The following is a 23,052-nucleotide window of genomic DNA, read 5'->3' on the forward strand; positions in this document are numbered from 1 at the left end:
TGAGAAATTTTCCCTCGTAGATACCAAATCGGAATGGCCGACCGGTCCAATTTAAGAATCTCCGATTCGCTTATGTGGCGAATTACAGGATACGGATCGCATCCTCTGGGAGTGTATCCATATTATGTCGGCTAAAAGGGAATAAACACTTAAGAGGCCATCCATGGACTGAAACCGTATGCGGTTTAGATCCGTGTGCCATATGATTTTTGTTCATGAAAATATATTTTCACTAAATTTGTAAGTGTAAGTGTATGGTATAAACGGATACGATCAGATGCTTATAATATAGTTTGTGAAAATATATTTCCAAGAACAGAAAAGATAAGCTTAGTATGGCACACGGTTCCAAACCGCATACGGTTTCAGTCCATGGATGGCCTATTAGAGACTTGCCAGTAGAAAGAGTTTGTTTGTATTAGTTGAGTCAGCATTTACCGTGTCCGGAAATGTATACGCATACAGTTGGCCGTATCACAATTCATCATGAGCTGTTGTATTGTAAATAGATGGCCGTATATTATTGAGATCAAATTCATGTCTAAATAAAACATCTAAAAAATAATATGTAATAAAAACCACCGAAATACAGACGAAAGTTTGTTTTTTAAGTAAATTAGAAATACAATCATATCGCTTACATATATCTATATACAATTTTGGTGGGTGCCCGTAAGTATCAAGTCGTACCTATCAAATATCTGATAATAATGACAGTGCTATTATCAGATACTTGCTACCAATCAATATCAGAATAAGGTTCTTATTGAATCTAAAAAAATGAAACATACTGGAACGTACTGTCTGAAATGTTTCACGAACAACGCGTAATTTGTTGATCTCAATGCTATACGGCCACTACTTTTGCGGTAAAACAGCTGACGGTAAACTGTGCTACGGTGAAATGTACTATGTACGTATAATTTATATATAACCAGCATTTAGTTGGTAGAATAATAATATACATTATATTAAAATGATAGCTATTTCGGTTGTAACACCATTATCAAGACTACGTAAGAAAATTCTTGGTTTTAATGGTGCTTTTTTGTCACCATGTTCATATTATGTATATGCTCCATCTCTATACGAGAAGGTTTTCTCCATTATGTTACTTTTTTCTTTATATTTTTCATGTCATGTCGTGAGTGCCTGAATCACATGTAATAAATTTAAAAAAAATGTACTCTAACTTAATAGATTCATATATTTCCAATCATTTATATAATTTTTGATGAGTCACACCGTACATTCACAACTCTTTTACTGGAACTAAAAATATTACGTATATTGTATAAAATGCTTAATTTATTCAACGCAATAATATATATTTACATACCTATATACGAATGCTTTCCATTAAAAGCCTTAAATACCACCGCTTGATGTAAATTTTTAAACAATACTTAGCCAGGTACATACGTGTCGCGATGACGCCTATGTTTAAATCACCATAGTAACCCTAAAGCACCAACATTCAATGACCCTTTTTGGCAAACAAGCAGGTATCATACGATGGAAAATCTATAGCAGTCTGTCTGAAACCTTCGTAAATTATACATGGGCGAACAATCAGATTATTCGTCAATTGTTAATTCACTCAAAACACATTACCAGTTACCGTGGCTGTGGACATTTTCTTGGGATTTTCAGAGCGAACACAAGAGGCTGGACGATTCCTTCGCCGCTTTTCCAAGTAAAGTATAATAATTCACACACATTTACTAAATCTTCATTATTTTTGTTCGGTTTTTATAATCAGCTAATGCTCAATTCAAAACGTAGATAGTTTGATATTAAAACAATAAATAATTGATTCAATCATCGCTTTAGTGAAACATCTGTTATACAAACCTACCCAATTTATTTTTTATCAACTATAAACAAAGGTGCAGGTTATTTTATTGACTTACCTACCTAATAATTTCTAAAATGACTAATAAACTCTTTAATTGAAATATTTTGTAAAGATAAACTAAATAAAATATTCAATTATTATCGATATTATTAAATGCATAATCATATTGTGTGGGTACTAATTTTATTTTTCTTGCGTAAAATCAATAACAATTCTTTCGTTAGTGATTCACCGTTCTAGTAGTTTAGTGTTAAAGAAAAAGCTGCAGGTATAAAGTTTTATTTTATTTTGATATTCGCATTGATAAAAATTTTCATTGCCTAGTAATCGACGAGGTGATTGACAGTAGGTACGAGACCCACTATAATAGTCAGGCCGTGATACGAAATTGTAAACTTCTATAGAAGTGCTAGTTATTGTTCATACTTCGAATGCAGTTAAGGTTAACTGTTTGTAGAAAATGATGATTGTAGGATATTGAAAAATAATTACAAGTTAAAAAGAACTTTTTATATACTTACCACGTTTTAAAATTTTCTGTTGAATCATATAAACTTGACAATTCTATGTATTAATAAAAACTTTTTATTGTACTTGATAGAAATACCGAATAAATAGAGAATACTAAAATGTCATTTTGACATTTCATATTGATTTCCATAGTAACGCACGTATATATTAATAATTTAGTTACTAGGACCCCCTTAGCAACCAACAATAATAACTTTCCATACAAAATAGAATTAACTGAAAATGAATTCAATTCTGATTAAAAATGGCTAAAAGTATTAAAAGAATGCATTGTCGTCGTGTTCTGATATATTCTAAAAGTTTCAAATGTCTAGTTAGTCGGGAAGTTAGTTAAAAATCTTCAATCTTCCCATACAAATCTTGGACAAACAAGAAAAAAATTATACTGGACATACAAGAAAAATCTGTACCGGACAAACAAGAATACGAGCTAATAAGAACGTGGTAAAATGGTAATAATTTGAACGAAATATCCCATCGAAATTCTTCATTTATTGGGAAGAGGTTGCCGCATTGTATTCGAAGATAATCAATAACTATCACTAACATCATATTTCACAATTCAGTTGCACGGCCTGAATATAGTCGGCATGATTACGGCAGCAGATTTCCGAACCAATACGGCAAAAATAAAATAATTATTTTAGTACTAATCTACGATTTCAGACTGAAAAGACGGAGCAGTTAGGATTTGAGATATTGATAAGGGACCGTTTCAAGGTTAATCTTCTTCCTGCATTGTTGAAATTTTACCTAAGAACTCTTACTGTTTAAAAAAAATCAATCAGTCACTTTCCTGCTTCCTAGGGGTGTAATTGCCCTATATACTTTGGTCAGTATACAATAATTGTCCACAAGTATGTCAAATGATACGTTCATACGGGTCTAGGACGATTTGACGCCAGAACAACTGGACGCCACGCAATTCGAAAATAAATAGACGTTATGTACTCATACGTACTTTAAAAAAATATACTTGTTTAATGTTATTATTTATATTTAAATTACTATATTATGATTTAATAGTTGGTGAGAATTTAAATATGCACACGTAAATAATAATTTAATCGAGCATATGTTTAAGTTCTAACGAAAAAAGAGTTTTTTTATTTTTATGTAAAGCCTTAGGCATGGTAATTCTCAATCTGCAATAAAAAACTGAATTAAAACTACTAAGTAGTAGATAGAAACTGGTTAAATTTCTCGTCTACGTTTTTTATACGTGTCTACGACAGTGCGGCGTCCAATTGTCCTGGCGTCCAGTTGTCCCATTCCCGTTCATACACATTAGTGACTAACTTTACTGTGACTTGTTTCTGTGAAATTATTCGTATTGGTGTTTCAAAGTATAACTATTTATATAATATAGTCTATGTTTGTGTTTGTCGTACCTATACTACTAGTTTATTGTACCTTTGTCAAGCATACCTATGCGACGCAGAATACGATAAATGTAGTGGCTTTTTTCCAAATGTAAACGTAGAAGTGGTATCACCACCTACTTACGGGTAAATTTTATTCCGTATAATCAAATCTCACCAAGCTCAAACCGCAAAAAATACCTGCAATTATTAATAATATAATAAATGCCAACTATGTTATTGTTTCATAAGTGTGTTTTTCCCAAAGGTAACAAACGCAAGAGATGAACGAATCGACGGAATCAGACCATTCAAACATGCTGCCTCCGGAGGGGTTGATGCCACCCAAAGGCTTGAATTTTGCAATGGAAGGGCTTGCGAGAGAAGTCCTGCTGAAGAATCCTATCAATATTTTGGAATTTGCTGCGGAATATTTTGAAAAACTACTTTATATACGAAATTTGGCGGCCGTACGTGGTGAGTTAAACAAAATTGTCTCATGTTATTTGTAATTCTATTTAAGTACCTATCTATAAATAATCCTATTAGGTACTTACATCTTATCTAATTTTAAGGACCTGAAAAATAAATTAGTAGAAAATCATTTACTTGACAGTATTGATTATGCTCATCAAAATTACAAGGAGACTGCCTCCTTCCTATGCTACCTATTGATTGTTATTTTTCCATCCATTGACTATTTTATGTACTATGTTATGCGTTATGCATCCTCTTGTTATTGGGACTGTCACTTAATTTATTCTAAATACAATCGTTAAAATCTGTAAATGGTTGAATTTTATAAAAATAAATAATCAAAAAATAGATATATACTTTTTAATTAAGAGCGTACATAAGTGAAACGGAAAATGATTTTCAACTGTATGTGGAACGAAATTTCGGCCGCGTTGCCATTCGGGGAGCGATAGTCGACCTGTTTTCACGCCAATTTGTTTTGTGATGGCGTCGGACGAATATATTCTTAAATCGTGTAAAGATGACTAAAAAACGTTCCGCATGTACTTGAAAAAGAAAACATGTCAATGAATATACTATTATTATTACGAATATAATAATAAACATAACATAAAAAGGACGCATGATGAATTTTTATGACAAATTATATTTCGTTCGGCTCGCGTCATTTGCACAATCCGCGTATCGCCTAGTCACGACCGTTTTAGACCATGCCTCAGCTGAGGTATAGCCTTGAGAACTTATAAATTTTGGAGCTCTCGATATATAGCATTAGCTCACTATGTGACACATAAATGGATTTAAATTATTTTCATATTTTCTTCACTATATCAACATAATTTTCAATAACTTTACGATAGATTCAAATTTTGTTAGAAAGAATTTAACGGAGACACATAACTCTGCATTGAAAATTCAATCTTATTTTATTCAATATAATATATAATTATATATGTATGTATTGTGAATTTAATGTGAGCATACCCTAACCAATTATTTCAAAAGGAATTACACTTTAAACCCAATTCCTTATGGTACAAAAATCATTTTCTGACGATTTTCAATTCTTTCAATGTTAATAAACTATTTTTTTTTATTCAACGAAGAAGATACGTGATTTGAGAATGTAACATTATATATTATTGAATATACATAATTTTAAAACATCTCATGCATATTTATAATATACACACTGGAAAAAACATTTCATAGAAAAAATACGACACCCGACGGGACATGAACCTGTATCTGCAGGATTCGCGCCATTATGCTTTTCCAATTAAGTTACGGGCATCTTAGTTATACTACGATTTTAAGTAGATGTTACATGAAATGCTTATCGAATTGCGTTATAATGTTGGCCATCGGTTTTAGTATATTAAATTAAGGTAGGTATCATTTAATTCCTTAATTACTAACAACGGCGTCGCGGATTACTCCGTTATTTATTTTTTTAAGTTTTAGTTTAACGTAAGTACTTAGACTACCTAATAAATCCCGTCGCGTGTGGTATTTTTTTCTGCAAAATGTTTTCAAATTATGTATATTCTTTCAATGTTATTAATTGGTTACAAATAAAGGTTTTTTTACTGTATTTTAGGAGAAAATTCAGAATTAAAGGACCTTATTATTCAACATCGAAAAAACTCCATGAACACAAATAATCATTTTGGAAATGGTGATAAGACTAAAACTCCCAATGGTGTATTAACTGATGTTTCAAATGGAAATATTATTAAAAGAAGCCTGACCGTGAGAGACTCGTTGGACAAAGAAGGTGAAGGTTCGCCAATGAAGAAACCCATCTCGCCAGCTGACCCGAACGTTGTTTTTTTAGAACAAGAAATAAAAAATACGTCAGAAGTTGAAGAAAACTTACTATCAAAAAACATTGAAGATTCCTGGGCTGAAAACCAAAATTTTCGTTTAAAAGGGCCAGTCTTATTGAACATTGATAAAGGCAATTTAGATGGATACAATAAAGATGATCCGAAAAGTCCAGAGCTAATTGTATTAGATGTTGATAAGGACAATATAGATGAACACGAAAAAGATTTTCCAAAGAGCCCAGAACCGATGTTTTTGAACATTGATAAAGATCACTTAGAGGAACACGATAAAGATTATCCGAAAAGTCCAGGGCCTATGTTTTTCAAAATTGATAAACAAAATTTAGATGGATATGATAATGATGACTTGAAGAGTCCAGATCAATCCTTATTGAATGTTGATGAACCTGAAAAAGACGATACGAATACTTCCGTAGAAGTGGATGTAACAGATATAACGTCAGGCGAAAATATAGATGAAAATGAACATGCCACAAAAGACAATATTGATGAACCGGGAAAAGATGATACAAATTCTCACGTAGAAATGGATGTAAGAATTGCGACTACACCAGATAATATTGATGAAAATGAACAAGTCACAAAAGAGAATATATCTGAAGATAATACAAAACCAGAAAGTAAAAGAGAATCGCCTGAGATATTGATAAAAAAATCAGAAGAAATTAAAGATGAGTCGCATGCTATTGATAGTTCTATTCCGGATGTCGAAGCACTGGAAAATTTATCGACGAATAAAAATGCAGAAGAAGATTATTTGGATGCAATCATTGTCGATGCAGACGAAGGTAACCTGGAAGATATTGTTGAGCCCAATGAGGATAAACCTGTCGAAGATGATGATTCCCAGGTCAATTTAGTTGAAAATGAGAAAGATCTTCTTGAAGTAGTGGAAAATATATTGACAACTGAAAATGCAGATGAACATCACTCAGATGCAATCATTGTAGATAATGCGACTCTGGAAGATATTATTGGATCGACTGAAGATAAACCTGTCGAAAATAATGAAGAACATGATAAATTAGTTGAAGATGTTGAACTAATGGAAGATGTAGCGACAAATGAAAATGTAGAAAAAGACCATTCGGATGCGATTATTGTAGATGCAGAAGAAGAGAATATGGAAGATATTGTCGGATCGATTGAAGATAAACTTGTCGAAAATAATGAAATACAAGATAAATTATCGGTAAATGAGAAAGATGTTCAACTAATGAAAGATGTGTCGATAAATGAAAATGCAGAAAAGGACGATTCGGATGCGATTATTGTAGATGCAGATGAGGAGAATATGAAAGATATTGTTATATCGAACGAAGAAACTGTCGAAAATGAAGCACTGGATGAATTAGTTAAAGATATTGCAGGTATTGATGCACATCTTGAAGACGTTATGAATGAAGATATAAGCAATAAGGAAGAAGAAACTTTAAAAGAAAAAATAGTCGATGATGATGAGGAAGAAATTAAAGGTTTACCAAATGTGGTGGAGGACACAAATGTGGAGACTAACGACCCAACGGAAAATGAACATATTGATTCACCAATTCCAGTTGTAGATGAACAAACGCCTGAATTAACTGTTGAAAAAGAGCAAACAGATACTACAGACCCTGGTGAAGAACTTAATGCAATTGAAGATGCTACTTTAGCTCTAAGAGCAAATGATAACACCGAAAGCACCGAAGTCTCGGTTACTGAAGAAATTATCAATGAAAATAATAATTCAAACGAAGAGACTATTTTTAAAGCCCTTATGGGCAAAACTCCGGAATTATATTATGCAAACGTAAATGCAAAAACACTCCGAGACTTGACAGAAGATTTTATTAAAAGAGAAGTAACACTGTATTCTAATGGCATGGTGATAAATAACGACAATAATGCGTTATCTAATAATAACAATAATGTGGACGTATCTGAAATTATCGCTGAGCCAAGCCGCACAGTAAATTTAGAGCTAATACCTACTGAAAACAATGATGTCGGAAACATTCAGAAATCCCCTGAAATTGATGCGTCAGATACGGGGATATACATATCTCTCCATGGTCCACGTGAAACTGAAAATACAATAGCAGATATTATAAAAGATAAGAATGATAGCAACGGTGCTGGTACTATATTCGCTAAGGAAAACGAAGAATTAATGCAAGAGTTAATATCTTTAAATAATCTAGAGAAGTCACAAGTAGTTCAAGTACTTCATTCAAAAATAATCGGTAATGTAAATGATGAAAAATTTGCTGATATAGAGATGCAAAAACATGATATATCAACGTTAATGTACACGGAAGACAATGAAACTCAGGATATCGATGAAATCAAAGCAGTTAATAGAATAGAACTCACAGCTAAAAAAATACACGACAGTATAAATGAACCGGAACTTGATAGTAAAGTGGTTTCAGAATCGAAATTAGTTGATGATCTTCAGGATGCTCTGGTCGACTCAAGCTCTAAAAATCATTCTGAAGTGAATAATGAATCAAAGATATTGCACGAAGATTCGGAAAGCAAAGATTTGCCAGTTTATAAGGACCACGACCTGAGTCATTTGTTTGAAAAAGCTTCAGTTTTAATACAGAAGGTATTTAGAGGATTTCAAGTGCGTAAAAAACGACCGGTTAAAGAAAACTTTGAGGCAAAAATTTTCCAACATATTCTTACTTCAAATCTTGACCTGACCAATACTGAAAAGCAGCAAGTGAGTATTTAATAATTTTATTTTGATTGTCTTATTCAAATTCAACTGTTAATGCTTATTATATTATGAATTAATGTTGTTTACAGGCTACCGATATTATCGCAAAGAGAGATGATCTAGAAAAAACTCAAGAAAATATTACTGAAGCTGCGCTTTATACTGTTCCCGAAGAAAAAAATGGATCTTGTTCTACAGAAGAAGAATCTTCTACATTTTCTAGTGCAGCAACAAAAATTCAAGCAGGAGTACGAGGATTTTTGACAAGGAAATGTTTTCAACAAGCTAAGACTTACAATTCTTCAGACACGACTGCACCGTCGATTGGAGAGGACAGTAGATCATTGGACGAAGCAGGTAACGTGAGCGAGGGGCAAGTCAGTTCAGATGACACCATACATAAAATGATAGTGGCAACCTCGTCATTGCTCATGGAACAAATAGAGCATTTTGAAAAACTGGAAAATAAATCAGCCCGAAATTCTGTACCAAATATTGAATTTCCAGTAAGTATTAAAGAAGATGATGAACCTATCGGGACAAATCAAATAAGAAGGAGACTTAAAAGAGAAGATGCAATTCAAGTGCAATCTCTTTCCAGTAGTGGAGAAATAAATATTCAAAAAGCAGCAAGTAAAAAAAGTGACGACGATGAACCTATAGGTGATCTCGCGCAGAGCATTATCACCGAAATAGTTTCAAGCACATATAGTCCATATGCCCAAGCTCTCAATAACCTGAAGAGTCCCATTTCAGACAGGTCCAATGTCACAGACAATGAATTAGAAGATGAAGTTTTCGCTGAGAGAAATGACAATCCCATAAGCCACATTTTTCCCACAGTAAGTAATTCCTGATTTGCGTATGATTATTGTTTATTTAATTACATCAATATTTGGATATTATAATATTGTTTCGTGTCCGGAAACTTGTAGGTATGTAGTTCGCCGTATCACAATTCACCGTGAAATGTTGTATCGGAAATATATGGCCGTATATTATTAAAGACCGTCCAATCTCTCTGGGTCGTATATTACTGACATAAAATTCATGTCTAAATAAGACACGGTTTTTGTCAGTTTACACTTTACAGGAAAGCAGCAGCAAACAAATTTTAAAAATAGCCGATATACTGGATTATTTGTTAAGTTAGGTTAGGTTTTCATTCTTGAATTCATGAATTTTTCCTAAATCATCTATGAAAATTAAATTAATGTTCATATTGAATCTAATAAAATTAGAGACCGTATAGCATCTCTTTCTGATGAGAAAGCTCACTGCGAACTGTGCAACACTAAAATTTATTACGTACAATTTACATGTAACCATGTTGTTTATGTATACATATTTTAATCCTCACACTTACCAATGAATATGACTTATTACAATATAATAATAGGTATATCAAAGTTTATGATGAAATACTGTCAAAATTGTATTCAAGCTACATTATGTTATTATATTTCAGGATTCAAATAATTCAACGAATGATTTATTGCACCAAGCAAAAGAAATTCTACTGAAATTGGATATAAGTAATTCCGATGATGAAGATAAAGGAGCGGATGACCAAGGTGACTACACAGATACATTGCTCCACGAAAGAGGTGATGCTCATCAAACAATCACAAGAGAATCAAGTGTTCAATCTGATGATTGCGATGTTGTTATAGCTCCCAAAACTACAAACATATTTAGTGCCCGGAGTCCGAAACCTTTGCCTTTAGATGAACCAAAAAAAGAAACAGACGATGTCGTTGAAGAATCAGAAAATGTAGAAGGTAACGAAGATTTAGCAGGTGTAATGTTTCAAACTGCAGAAACAATAAATAATGAGATTGCAGCCACCGTTTCAAGCGTGGAAAACGACATAGAAAACAAATTAGAAGATATCGAAAAGAATTTACCATGCTTTGAAGAGCTGTTAGATAAACAAGAGAAAGAAAAGGAGCTTCATATCCACGACGTAAATATAATCAAGCCAGATATTAAAGAACCTTCAAAAGTTATTCACGGGCTTTTGCATTCGGGAGAATTTCACGACGCCATTGTTCTTCCTACGAAGGTTGACCGAAAGTCGAGTCCATCACAAAAGGGTAAGTAGGATTGGATTTCTTACCTATCCATTTTTTCGTATTTTGTATCTCCAGCTTCATGCAATTATCACAATGCATAATAGAGAATTATTCCATTCACACAACTAAAAAGAATATACGCCATTGAGAATAGTAAAACAGGAAACAGTAAAGAATTATTGTTTTTCAATTTTCCCACAAAAATGATTACACCCAAAACGAATGTTTCATGGTACGAGTAATAGGTATAATAATTATAGACGTCAAATTTTAAACTGATCAGTACAGTTCGGTTATGAGGAATATAGCGGAAAACACATTTTCAAAATAGCCGATATACTGGATTATTTGTTAGGTTAACCTAACCTAACCTAACCCAACCTAACCTAACCTAAACTAACCCAAACTAACAAATAATCCAGTATATCGGGTATTTCCAAAATGTGTTTTCCGCTGTATTCCTCATAACCGAACTGTACCGGTATTTTTTTTCACACAAAATATCACAGTACTATTGAAAACACATTAAATGTTTTTAACACCTCAAGTATAATCATAAAGATTATTTTGAAACACTATCTTCGAAGATAAAACAAGTAAATTATAGTCACAATATAATTGATATTATTTCATTAATTAAAAAGCGAAAAAGACCAAATATTATAATGTACTTATCATGCAACGTGTGTTGAGATAATCAGACAAAACGGGAAACAAAAATAGATTTTGTTTATTTAAAATTGATTTTTTTTTTACAAACTGGGTTAGCATTTTAGTAACTGTGATTTTCAAGTTTCCTTTTTGATATATGCATATATGAACATAATTTTTCTTATCTCCGAGTAAGATACACAATAATAATTCTAATCAGAAGAAACTGCGTAGGTGAATGGCATTTGATTAGATTTATTTTGCCATTCCCTTTCCAGGCGCAGCATAAGAAACGCAAACAAATATATATCTTTAAGTAAATTAACCGAATTAACTGTTTTAAGATAATATGTCATAGCTCATAATAACCTTAGCATGTGTTTTATCATTATTATAATTATTGCGCACACTAATTGCTTATTTGATCATATTTTAATGCACATACAAAGTTACTGAATAATAATGCAGGTATTTAGTATTTATGCTTGGTAAATATATTTTGGCACCAGCACGTACACGTGACATAATATTGCATATTTTAATTCAACACTGACAGAACATGGCCATCATAATGTTATTTTTTTAGAAACTCATTTACATAGGGTTACAATTTACAATATCCATAATATATAACAGTGGTGGATAACTCCTGGCCCACCATATTATCATTTATTTTGTCACTTGCTGACTAAGAAAATAAGCAGAAAAGCTGACTACAACATTTACATAGATTAGATTTTCGGCGAATCCTGGTAAACTGCGTTCATTCGTTAATTTATAATTTTACATGTCAAAAATGTCACACGTTTATAAGTGCTACGTATCGTTCTGAGTTGCATGTTAATTAAACTAATGCCCTTTAAAATTGAGGCCCCACGTGCGCCACGTGCATAACCGAAAAGATTTTTTTTTAATAAATGGTACATGTTCACACACGCGCGTTAACATGATCTTACTCCTTACTTCATTTATCGTTTGTCAATTTATGGCTACGGCCGTATGTTATAGCTTAACCACCGGGAAATGCCAATAGAAATGGCGTATTTCAAAAAAATACTACCCTATTCTTAAGTCAATAATTTTTATAAAACAATCATTATTCGTAGGACGTTTATCACATTTGAATGGTCAAAGACATACCTTATATCTTTAGAATTATCTTCAATTGTGTTAATCGTGCCCATTTTTTGAATAATAAATTCTTGTCGAATTTGGGATCACAGAGATTAAAAAAAATATTTTTTATCGTAAATATTTCACTATATAACGTCAACATAAATTTTACTAATGGTTTTATAAATGCGTTTAAAATTTTAAAAATCTAAAAACACCACTGCACATGGATGTACTGAAATATGACTATATTCTAAAACATTAGATCGACAGGTTTAAAAGAATACAATTTTATGTAATAAAAATACTTTATGCAGTCATCACATGTTTAAAATAAATATATAGGATAATAAGGCTTCAAAATTATATAAATAGATTTTTTTTTTTAGAATTATTAATAACCATGTCCTTGCTTTTTCGTACAAGGTGGTTGTTAGTAATTTTGAACAATCACAAACACCCAGGCTTTGAGAAAAACACATAAATGTTTTTGTCATGACCGGGAATCGAACCCAGAACTCTCGGGCCAGCGCTTTACCCACTGCACCACGAGAGCCGCCTATATATATAAATAGATTATCTACAACGTTTAAAGAATGTCCAGGATTACGCTTTGAAAATAACATAAAACTCCATTTTGAACTACGTGGCGCACGTGGGCCATTAATGCGGAACAAGAACTTATTTTCCATGACGACCCGAATATAATTTTTATTTGAATTGCAATTAAACAAATTCAATATTTAAATCTTTCTCGTACCACCAGAATTTCCACACGTGTCATAGGTTCACTACTAATGTACTACCTGTAAACACACTCCGTGGCATTGAATTACGGTTTACGATGATAGCGGTAGTTATTGATTATCTTCGAATGAAATGCGGTAACATGTTCGCAATAAATGACGATTTTAGACTGGATATTTCGTTTAAATTATTAACATTTATTTAAATTTACAACAATCATCATTTTCTGTATCATTCATCAGTTCAACACGTCATTCGAAGTATGAGCAATAATTAGTAGCACTATCATCGAAGTTTACAGTTGCGTGTCACGGCTAAACTATAGTGGACAGAGAATTATTTTACCAAATCGGGATTTTTACCATGTGAAATAAAAAAATCGGGATTTAGGAGCAAAGAGCGGGACAACAAAAAAAACACATAGTTCAATATTTATAGTGTTTATTTCTATAACATCAATCATAAATAACACAATACAAACTACAAAACTTTTGTACAAAGCCTCAGGCATGATAATTCTCAATCCGCAATAAAACTCTATGTTAAGAGCAAAATGAATTAAAACGACTAAGCAGTAGATAGAAACTGAATAAAATCCCTCGTCTACTTTCTGTATAAAATCGTAACGAACGTCTATTTATTTCATTCGACAGTGCGGCGCCCAATTGTCCTGGTGCCCAGTTGTCCCATTCCCCCTATTTGTACTTGAAAATTTTACTTCATGAAGAGTTTCTTTCTGCTTTCTTTCGGTGTCCGCGCGGTTTAAGCGTTGGACTATGACGCCGTGGGTCCCAGGTTCGAATCCTGGGTCAGGCAAGTACACATGTTGTTTTTCAATTTGTGCGTGAGTCAGGGTATGGACCTAATAGGTTGACCAAGTGGCTGACATCCATTTCTCGTAAAAAAACAAAATCTGTTAATACAAACCTCTACTCTGCGGAGGCCCATATGATCATATTAGGATCGGACATGGTCGGAAAAAAAACTTCAGCACACGAATATGTCATGTTGAATTGACCAAGTAATTCCGATTTTATCAACTCATTTCTTGCATCTGACCATTTTAAATTCATCTCAGAAAATACCGGTTCGGTATAGTAATTAGTTGGTTATGCTTAAAATAAATGAAATTAGCTTGAAAATATTTTATGCATTACGCATCCATCGCGTTCTTTTGTCTTTTGTTTTGTAATTCTGAATTTAGTTGTCCCGCGCGGGGCAATCCATTTTGCTTAATGTGGGACGTCTGGCAATGCTGATAGTGAACCTTGCTGTAAACGTAAACCAAGGCTTTCAGAATATGATCACCCATTTTTAATCAGCTGTTAATGCTCAATAAAACAGTTAATAGAGGGAAACATTTTGAAAAAAATCGAAAGTTTAATGACTTCACAACGAAGACTTTTACTTTGATAGAAAAGAAAAAGGAGGTAGGTAATAGATATACATAAACCTAATTCACGTATTTTATACGTAGCCTATTATAATTTATTTGTTATGTCATGCTTTTCATCAGTCTCTAGGGAGCGGGTAATATAACAGCTAAAGGCACACTTTGTCGTGCTTCTGGAACCAGGCGCCATGTTTTTCTTCAATAAAATCAATAAATAACACAACGAACTAAAAATACTATTCAAAATGTGATTACATAATATAATTTCACGAAAGTTAAACCATGCATCAAAACTTTCAGAACACATTTTGTAAATAAATCAATAACATAATTTTTACTTAAATTGATAAACAGGGTCCCGTGAAACGCCCGATTAAGACCAGGTGTGGTGCGGGGTGGATGTGGTTTCGTGGGGGCATTAACTTAAATTTTGTTTTCCCATGTAAGAATTAATGACACATAAGGACTTCTGAGCATAATATGATACCTACCGCAGAATTACGATTTGAATATAAGTATCCTAGCGTATATGAGCTGAAAGGCATGAATCACTGTGGGTACTGAGCCCTCCATGATGAAAATATTGCCGACCTTTTATTTAGAGTAACATGTAAATTATACCTATGAAGTTTGCCATAGCATAGTTCACCGTGAGCTGTCGTACCGTAAACAAATGCACATATAGCATTGAGATAAAAAAAATGACGCGCTGTTCATGGAACGTTTCGGAACGTTTTGGAGCACCTACATGCTAACCTACTTTTGAATCATTCAGAATTCTATATTATACATATATACATACTTATATAAGTTTTTTTTACTTACTTACCTATATGCTACTGCATTTCGCTTGTATTACCTACGGTTTTTAAGTGTTTTATTTAGACATGAATTTTATCTCAATACTATACGTCCATATATTTTCGATACAACGACTCCTGATGAACTGTAATACTACCAACTGCATACATACAAATTTCCGGACACGGTAAATGCTCAATTAATTCATACAAACTCTTTTTTTTGTGATTTTACCGAGGCTTTGACTGCGACTCGCTGTCACATCGCCTCTTCTCTTCTAAAAGGGGATCCGTCGATCAGGTCCTCACTCCTATTCTGTTAAATAATTTTGCCTAGCTCTTCCATCTTACCCACCGCCAGGAACCCTTCAATTCACATTCTCATAGATATCCGCAATTCGCAGCTGTACTCTGTGAAGTTCATATTTAGGGCATTGTAGTGCTATATGTACAATGTCCTCTAAAACATGACATTCATCGCAGAGCTGCGACATATAAACTCTTAACACTGGTAAGTCTCTATTCATACACAAAAGGCAGTTATGATAAACTTGAACTGCCTTCAGCCATTTTGATGGGTAAATCAAAGACTTCATCTGGAAGAAAGTTCAACATCATAATACCTAATATGATTGTTGTGAACGTATAAATATAACGATATTTAATATAGTGCTTTATTTAGACACTGTTTCCGGGTTGCTCACGGTGAATGTCGTACGTAAAAAAATCCGGACACGTTTATGTAGGGCGCCGTGAAATGAAAAAGTTTGAAATCCACTGAATTACGACGCATCTTCATTAAGTGCATGAATCTGCAATATTTAAAGCATTCAGTTTATTTCCACGCGTTTTTAGTGTTATACAATTTTGCTAAAAATATTCCCGGTTTAATTATTTTAATAATGAGTTATCTTTTTTAATAATCTCCGAGTCTTTCAGCGAGCATCCTCGTCAAAAGAGTTTTCGCTTTTTTATGTTGGCCATTTTCCAAAAAGTACATCCCAAAGGAATTCACGGTTTCGTTGTGATGACGAATGCGAGAGCGTTTGACGTGTAGACAACAAGCCGTGACGTTTTAATGACGTCAATTGATTCAATTTTGACACATCAGCTAAGCACAGTGTTGCCATATTTTGAAAGTGGAATTATAGTACAGTGCCCTCAAAATTGTAGTATTTCGGCAAAAAATATAGTACGCGTTGAGTGACCAATAATTTTCTGAATTTTCAAAAAATTAAACGTGGGATAATTAACGTCTTGTTTTTTTTAGACAAAATATCCATGAAGGGTAATTAACGTCTCGTTTTTTTAGACAAAATTCAAATGTTAAGTCAGTGGTTTCCAAACTTTATGTTACTACGCCCACTTAAAAAAATATCGAATTTAGTCGCCCCCCCCCCCCCCGTATTTCATTAAATAATACAGACACCTTTTTAAATAATCAACAATGTACCTACTGTTACCAGACGAAAAAACCCCTGGTCCGCAGTTTCAAATCACAAATCCACAACCTAATCAAACGCCCCTGAATTAGGGTTCACCTCCCCTGATTTACGAAATAACAATATCATTGCAACGCATTTCGACAGGTGAAAACAGGGCCGAGTACCTGATCGTTTTCTAAGAAATTTCAGGCGACCTTGAATACTGACCGCCGCCCAGGCAGAGTTAAAATTTTCTCGAATAACCCGCACCCCTCTGCCCCTCTCCTGAGCAGAATAAATCCCGCCAAAATTAAAAGATGCCTTTTTGAAATATGGTCAGTTCAAACCCGCCCGCACCCCTCGCCTACCGCGCCTTCCGAGCGAAAAAGTGCATCGATCCCTTAAATCTGTGATTTTATATAATTGTAGGACAGTACCGATTCTCCCGCCAAAGTGAAAGCTGGTATCTAGGGCTGCACCCTTGGTGTGGCCCGGATTCTTTACGATGTAAACTATAAAGTCGCGCTTGTTTCGTATTATAAATTAGTGAATCCTTTCTTTTCGATTATTCCCGCGTTAATAAATATTCGTATAACCCCTGCCACGCAAATATCGTAATAAACAAAAGTTCTCCAGTGAAACAACGAGCGAATATCGTGAAATGTGACGAAACTAAACCGCCCTTGAAATGTCGGCGCCGTGTCAAGTGAAAGCTCTCGGCAACCTATTGAAGAACGTTTATCCTTTTGTAATGTAATCGATGTCTGTATAATTAAGTGAAATTAAATGTCCCCGTACGGGAGAATCTGTCAAATCAAAGTCTCTATGTTATAATTTACCCTGTCAGTAACGACGTCACACACACCCTCTAACTGAAATAATACTGAAGAAGGTTCTACCACCGACATACATGTGAGTCCCTCCATCTCCATTCTTCTCCGTATCACTACTTACGAATACAAAAATGAAAAAAAATATACAAGATTTTACTACGTATATAACATTAATCTTTGACGAATGTGCTTGTTTATTAGCACAATCAATTTCAATAGTAGTCAATCCAAATTAATCTTCGTTCATTGACAAATATTCTATCAAGGACCCCACATCCTGAAACAGACCCTCCGGGTCAGAATTTTTCAACCATATATTTAAAAAAATTAGTACCTCCGAAACAAAGCAGCGCCCCCCGCAGGCAACATTTTTTTGCTATTAATAAAATAATGTGAAAAGTATATTAGCAAACTAACCAAGAACTCAGTAAATAGATTGTTGTTTGCTTCAATATATCTGGCGTAAAAATCATTTAAAAGTAGAGATAAGGCGAACTTTTTTTTGTCATTTTGATTTCCTAAGCTCCAATTTTTTTATGAATGCCTTCAGTTTGTCGTTTTAAGTCAGTGAATGCATTAGTGGTCCTTGGATTGATTTATTCACTTATTTTTTTTTTAATTTCAACCAATATTGCCTCAAATTTCAACATTATGATTAATTTGACACTTTTATTCCATTTTTTACGAGATAGCCATTGCGCTTCACAATAGTATAGAAGTGAGGGATTATAAAATTAGTCTCCATATTTGCAGAAAGGTTTGCAAACAACCTTTTAGAGGACTGTTTTTTTTTGTAGTTTATAACTAGCGGCCGTTTTATAAACTATGCATTTGCAAACTGCAAACCTGTGGCTACATTAATTGTCTCCCTTTGCAACACTCCCCGCCTCCTAGTTTGGAAATCGCCGTCACCTTTTTTTAGACAGATGGTTTTTTTTTGCTTCTAACGGATTATTTTGGCGTTGTTTTTCTTTGTTTAACTTTTTTTCCTATTTCTCAAAATTATAGTATTTTGGGCGTACTATACCTGTTTTATATCGTACATAGTACGCAGACGAAATTTATAGTACAAATACTATAATTATAGTACGGTTGGCAACACTGGCTAAGCATCTCGTTCTAATTACACCAATCGTTGCAGATGCAGACATGATGATATGTTGTAACAAGCGAACATCAAAACGATATTAAATAAAATATATTTACCCAGTGACGTCCCAAGATAAAATGCCCCATTTTTATACCGTATTTTTTTATCATCATTTCATGACACCAATATCTAAGAAATGTGTTGTATGGATACTTTACCAACAAGACATGTACCACTAAATCTAATTTAAATGTCATCTCTGCTTCAATAGACAAATATTGCGAGTCCACGGTTTCAGATAGGTACATTTTAATAACCGGCAAAAATATTTGGATACATTTTAAATTAGGTAAGTATGTAACTACCTATAATTTAAATGTAATTCGCAAATCTGCGCATGTCATTGCTGATCACCAAGGACGCGACGTCCAAAGACGACGGAGGTAAACCAGACATCGCGAAACCGAGAAAAAAATACAGTCCTGTTAAACCTTTTATAGTAAAAATACACTTTATTTCCAACCAGTGAGCTGATTTTTTTAATAGAGAGAGACATAACTTTGAAGCGCGTGATAATTAATAATTTGGTTTTTATACTCTTAATATGATATTAATATTGAGTTACTTAAAGAAAAACCATCAAAAATTATAGATAAGTCGTTTTCCCCTCGTCACTTTTAAAAGTTTTTATTTTTTTAAGTTTTAAAGTTTTTATTTTCACCTCCTTTTAAAAAAATGCTACCTAAATCCTTTAGACACAACGTGTATTAAATTTAGTCGTGTACAACGTTATAATGCAAGAAAACCTATTTTGAAAAACTGAGGGTTACGCCGTTTTTCCTTTCTACAATCAAATGAAGCGTGCAATTCAATACAATTTAAGTAATAATTATTTTACATTTAAACTGTTTTAATCACAGAGCAGATTATTCAGATAAAAATGTGAATACCAACCGCTATGGTCAAGGAGTTTATTAAATTATTAGCAAGTGCAAGTACGTTATAACTAAAATTTGGAGAGATCCGGACTTCGGTTAGTAATAAAATGAATGCCTTTAATTAATACGTACCTTGATTTAATAGGTATACAAAACCGAAAGCCAACATTATATACGCAATTTGATAAGCATTTCATGTAAGAACTACTAGTTAAATTCGTCCTAATTAAGTAGGATGCCTGTACCTTAATCATTGGAAAATCACATTGGCGCGAATCCAGTGGTTACAGGTTCAAGTCACGTCGGGTTTCGTATTATTAAAACAATTAATCTAGTAAGTATATACATGAGATGTTTTCAAATTATGTATGCTCAAAATTATTTCTGAGTTCCCTGGTTCAAATATATAACAGTAAAATTTATCCCATCGGGTGAAAATATTTTTCATTTTTTTTACACATTTTTACAATACACGGGAAATTTATTACTCTCATATAATTTTGTATTTATTTTAAATGGCAGTAAGTACGATAAAAATATATTCTCAATTAAAATTATGGTTTGCATTGCCTTCTAAAATAAGCTGACGAATAAGAAAAAATAAGCATACGTATATAAATTATATCGTAGGTATAAACAATAACACTATTAATATTTTTGTGCCTAAATTGTTGTGTGTTGCCATGCCTAGCGAATGTCGACATACAATAATTTTATTGTCATATTATAATATTACATACGAAAAACCTTTGTTTCAAAGAATAATTGAGGTGATACACCTATACATATTATTATATTATGTGTGTACATAAAACAGGATTCGAACATGTCACTATGGTGTATGAAAAGATATAATCATTTTATTCCTAACATTGGAATATATATTATATTTACGTGACATGTGCATTTTTTTTACATTTTCTCCATTGTCACAATAATTATTAGTAAAAATCTATATATCTCTTCTCGGTCGTTCCCTCATGGTTGAAGATCGTGACCAATTCTCAGTAATCTTTTGAGTGACTAAAACTATTCATCCCTCGCGGTTATCTGCTCCTCTAGGGCCAAAGTGAAAGCTGATTCCAGAAATCTTCTTCACTTGGTCACTCCAATTACTTCAACGCGCCGACGCTCTTCCTCTTCGTCGCCTTTCCTGGAGGCTACCCAAAACTATCAGTCTTTACAGGGTAATCTAGTCCGCAACGAATAATATAACCAAAAAAACTGCAGAATGTATCTATGAAATATTTTCAAGAGCTTCTTTCCTTCTATATAGACAATGGATAAATAAGAATATAATCTCAAAATGTGTGTTGAAAAATAAGATCTTACCTATTAACTATTGAGGGAACTTTAACATATTCTGTGTTATTTTTTTCGTTAAACATATAAGTATACAAATACAACATATTCATATTTTTAAATTCACAATCGCATAATATTATTTTAAAATGTCAATTATTATCTTGGTGTAAAGATAGCAATGAGAAATTATATTTTCAAAAATATTTCCATCTTCCACAATTGAAAAATACAACCCTGTCGTATGAAATGTCGTTAGTATTTTCATAGAAACCGTAGATATATTATAATGTGAATGTTTTGGGTTGATTTGTCCACGTTCAAACACTGAAAACATTCATTCATTCAACATCATCATTAGTATCATTACAAAAACCCAATGCGGGTTTCTGCCGCCTACAGGAAATGTCTCCAACTCCCTCTGTCTGCAGCAAGACCTTTCGATCGTTATAGCCCCAGGGCTACTGTGTCTCTATCTATGTAGTCCAGTAATCACAGTCAAGGTTTCCCAACCCTCATTTTTTCTTCTGGGCTGTAAGAGAAAACTCATTAATAATATTCATAGAATAGTAATAAAGAAGATATCAAGAATATTGAAAACAGTTCTGTAGAATTAATCATCGCATATTTAACTTCAAAATCGATTTACTTCACTTGGTCACAAGCAGACTTTTATTGGTTCTATCCTCAGCACCTCAAGTGAGGATACTTAAAAATTACAAGTGATGTTTTATAATAAAAATATATTATAACGAGGAGTTTCCACATCAGCACAATCCTATATTATATTCATGCTTGAAAATGATTCAACTATGTAACTGCTTTCTTTGTACAAAAAGTTAAACGAATTTTATTACCAGCATTCGATTAATTTACAATATGAACTCCTCCGTATAAAATATTTTTCATCTCAACGTAGAGGACAGATTCTTCGGGCATTGCGGCCCCGACAAAATAGAATGAAACGATGTTAGTGCATTTGAAATTTACGATGCTAACACCTAAATGAGTCACCTACACTACCAGAAGAATCTGACACAATTCTACCTATCTATAATTCAAACGATTTGTCTTGACTTGTACCCCCAAATCATTAAAGTAAGTACCTACTACTAATGACTGACCGTTTTCTTTGACACACGAATAATATTGAAAACCATTCCTCATAATATACAGAACATTGTAAAGAGTTATGTATAATTTATAATCGTATGACATTGAAGTCGATATATTCAACATGGTTACCTATGCAATTGGATATCTTCAATCATCAGTTCTTAATTCGTTCATAATAATAAAATGGATACTTCGTTACGAACCTGACTACATGTCATTTTCAATTGTCACCTCATTTTCCAATACAGAGTTCGATTTTCAAAAAAAAAAAACATCATTTTACAGACCTACAAACTTATCTGAAGAATGGCCAAAAATGGAACTACGAACTACCATAGGACGCAATATTGAATAACGCCATTTTAATGTCAGATTTTGCCAGTTACGAGTCGTGATTGGGTAGTTTTCGACAGTGGCTCCCCCATCTTATTCTCCAGATAAGTTTGTAGGTATGTATGTCTGATTTTGTTTTATGCCATTTTATACGCACAGTAGCGCTGTTTCTGCATTGTTTTTTTCTATATTATTTGGCTATTATTTTAAAAGGTTGTTTTCTGTTGGTTTTAGAATTTGATGCGGTTTTACTCCTGTTTCTTATTTGGAAATAACAATCACGCTACAATACGTGAAACGAAGCTTTAGAATATCGGCAGACGCACGATTCCGGAATGTTGTGAGATTAAAAGGTGATTACAATCATAAAATAATTACTGAAATAATATTTTATCTTCACCACAATGGCACGAGCATCGATAACAAACATACAAACATAAATAAAAACATTGT

At 33.2% G+C, this 23,052-nt stretch overlaps 1 protein-coding gene across 1 annotated transcript in view; it reads left to right on the top strand.

The window, feature by feature from the left end:
* Positions 1–4,034: 4,034 nt before the first annotated feature.
* Positions 4,035–23,052, top strand: part of LOC147071244 (uncharacterized) — a 50,937-nt gene continuing 31,919 nt past the window's right edge. The window contains exons 1-4 of the mRNA XM_085948557.1: positions 4,035–4,227; positions 6,404–8,787; positions 8,874–9,626; positions 10,253–10,880. Coding sequence (XP_085804683.1) covers positions 4,035–4,227; positions 6,404–8,787; positions 8,874–9,626; positions 10,253–10,880 — 3,958 coding nt within the window. The remainder of the gene's footprint in view (positions 4,228–6,403; positions 8,788–8,873; positions 9,627–10,252; positions 10,881–23,052) is intronic.

The sequence above is a fragment of the Rhyacophila brunnea genome, unplaced genomic scaffold (genome assembly GCF_057557595.1).
Source record: "Rhyacophila brunnea isolate RB1 unplaced genomic scaffold, BYU_Rbru_1.0 scaffold_20, whole genome shotgun sequence".
Lineage (NCBI taxonomy): Eukaryota > Metazoa > Arthropoda > Insecta > Trichoptera > Rhyacophilidae > Rhyacophila > Rhyacophila brunnea.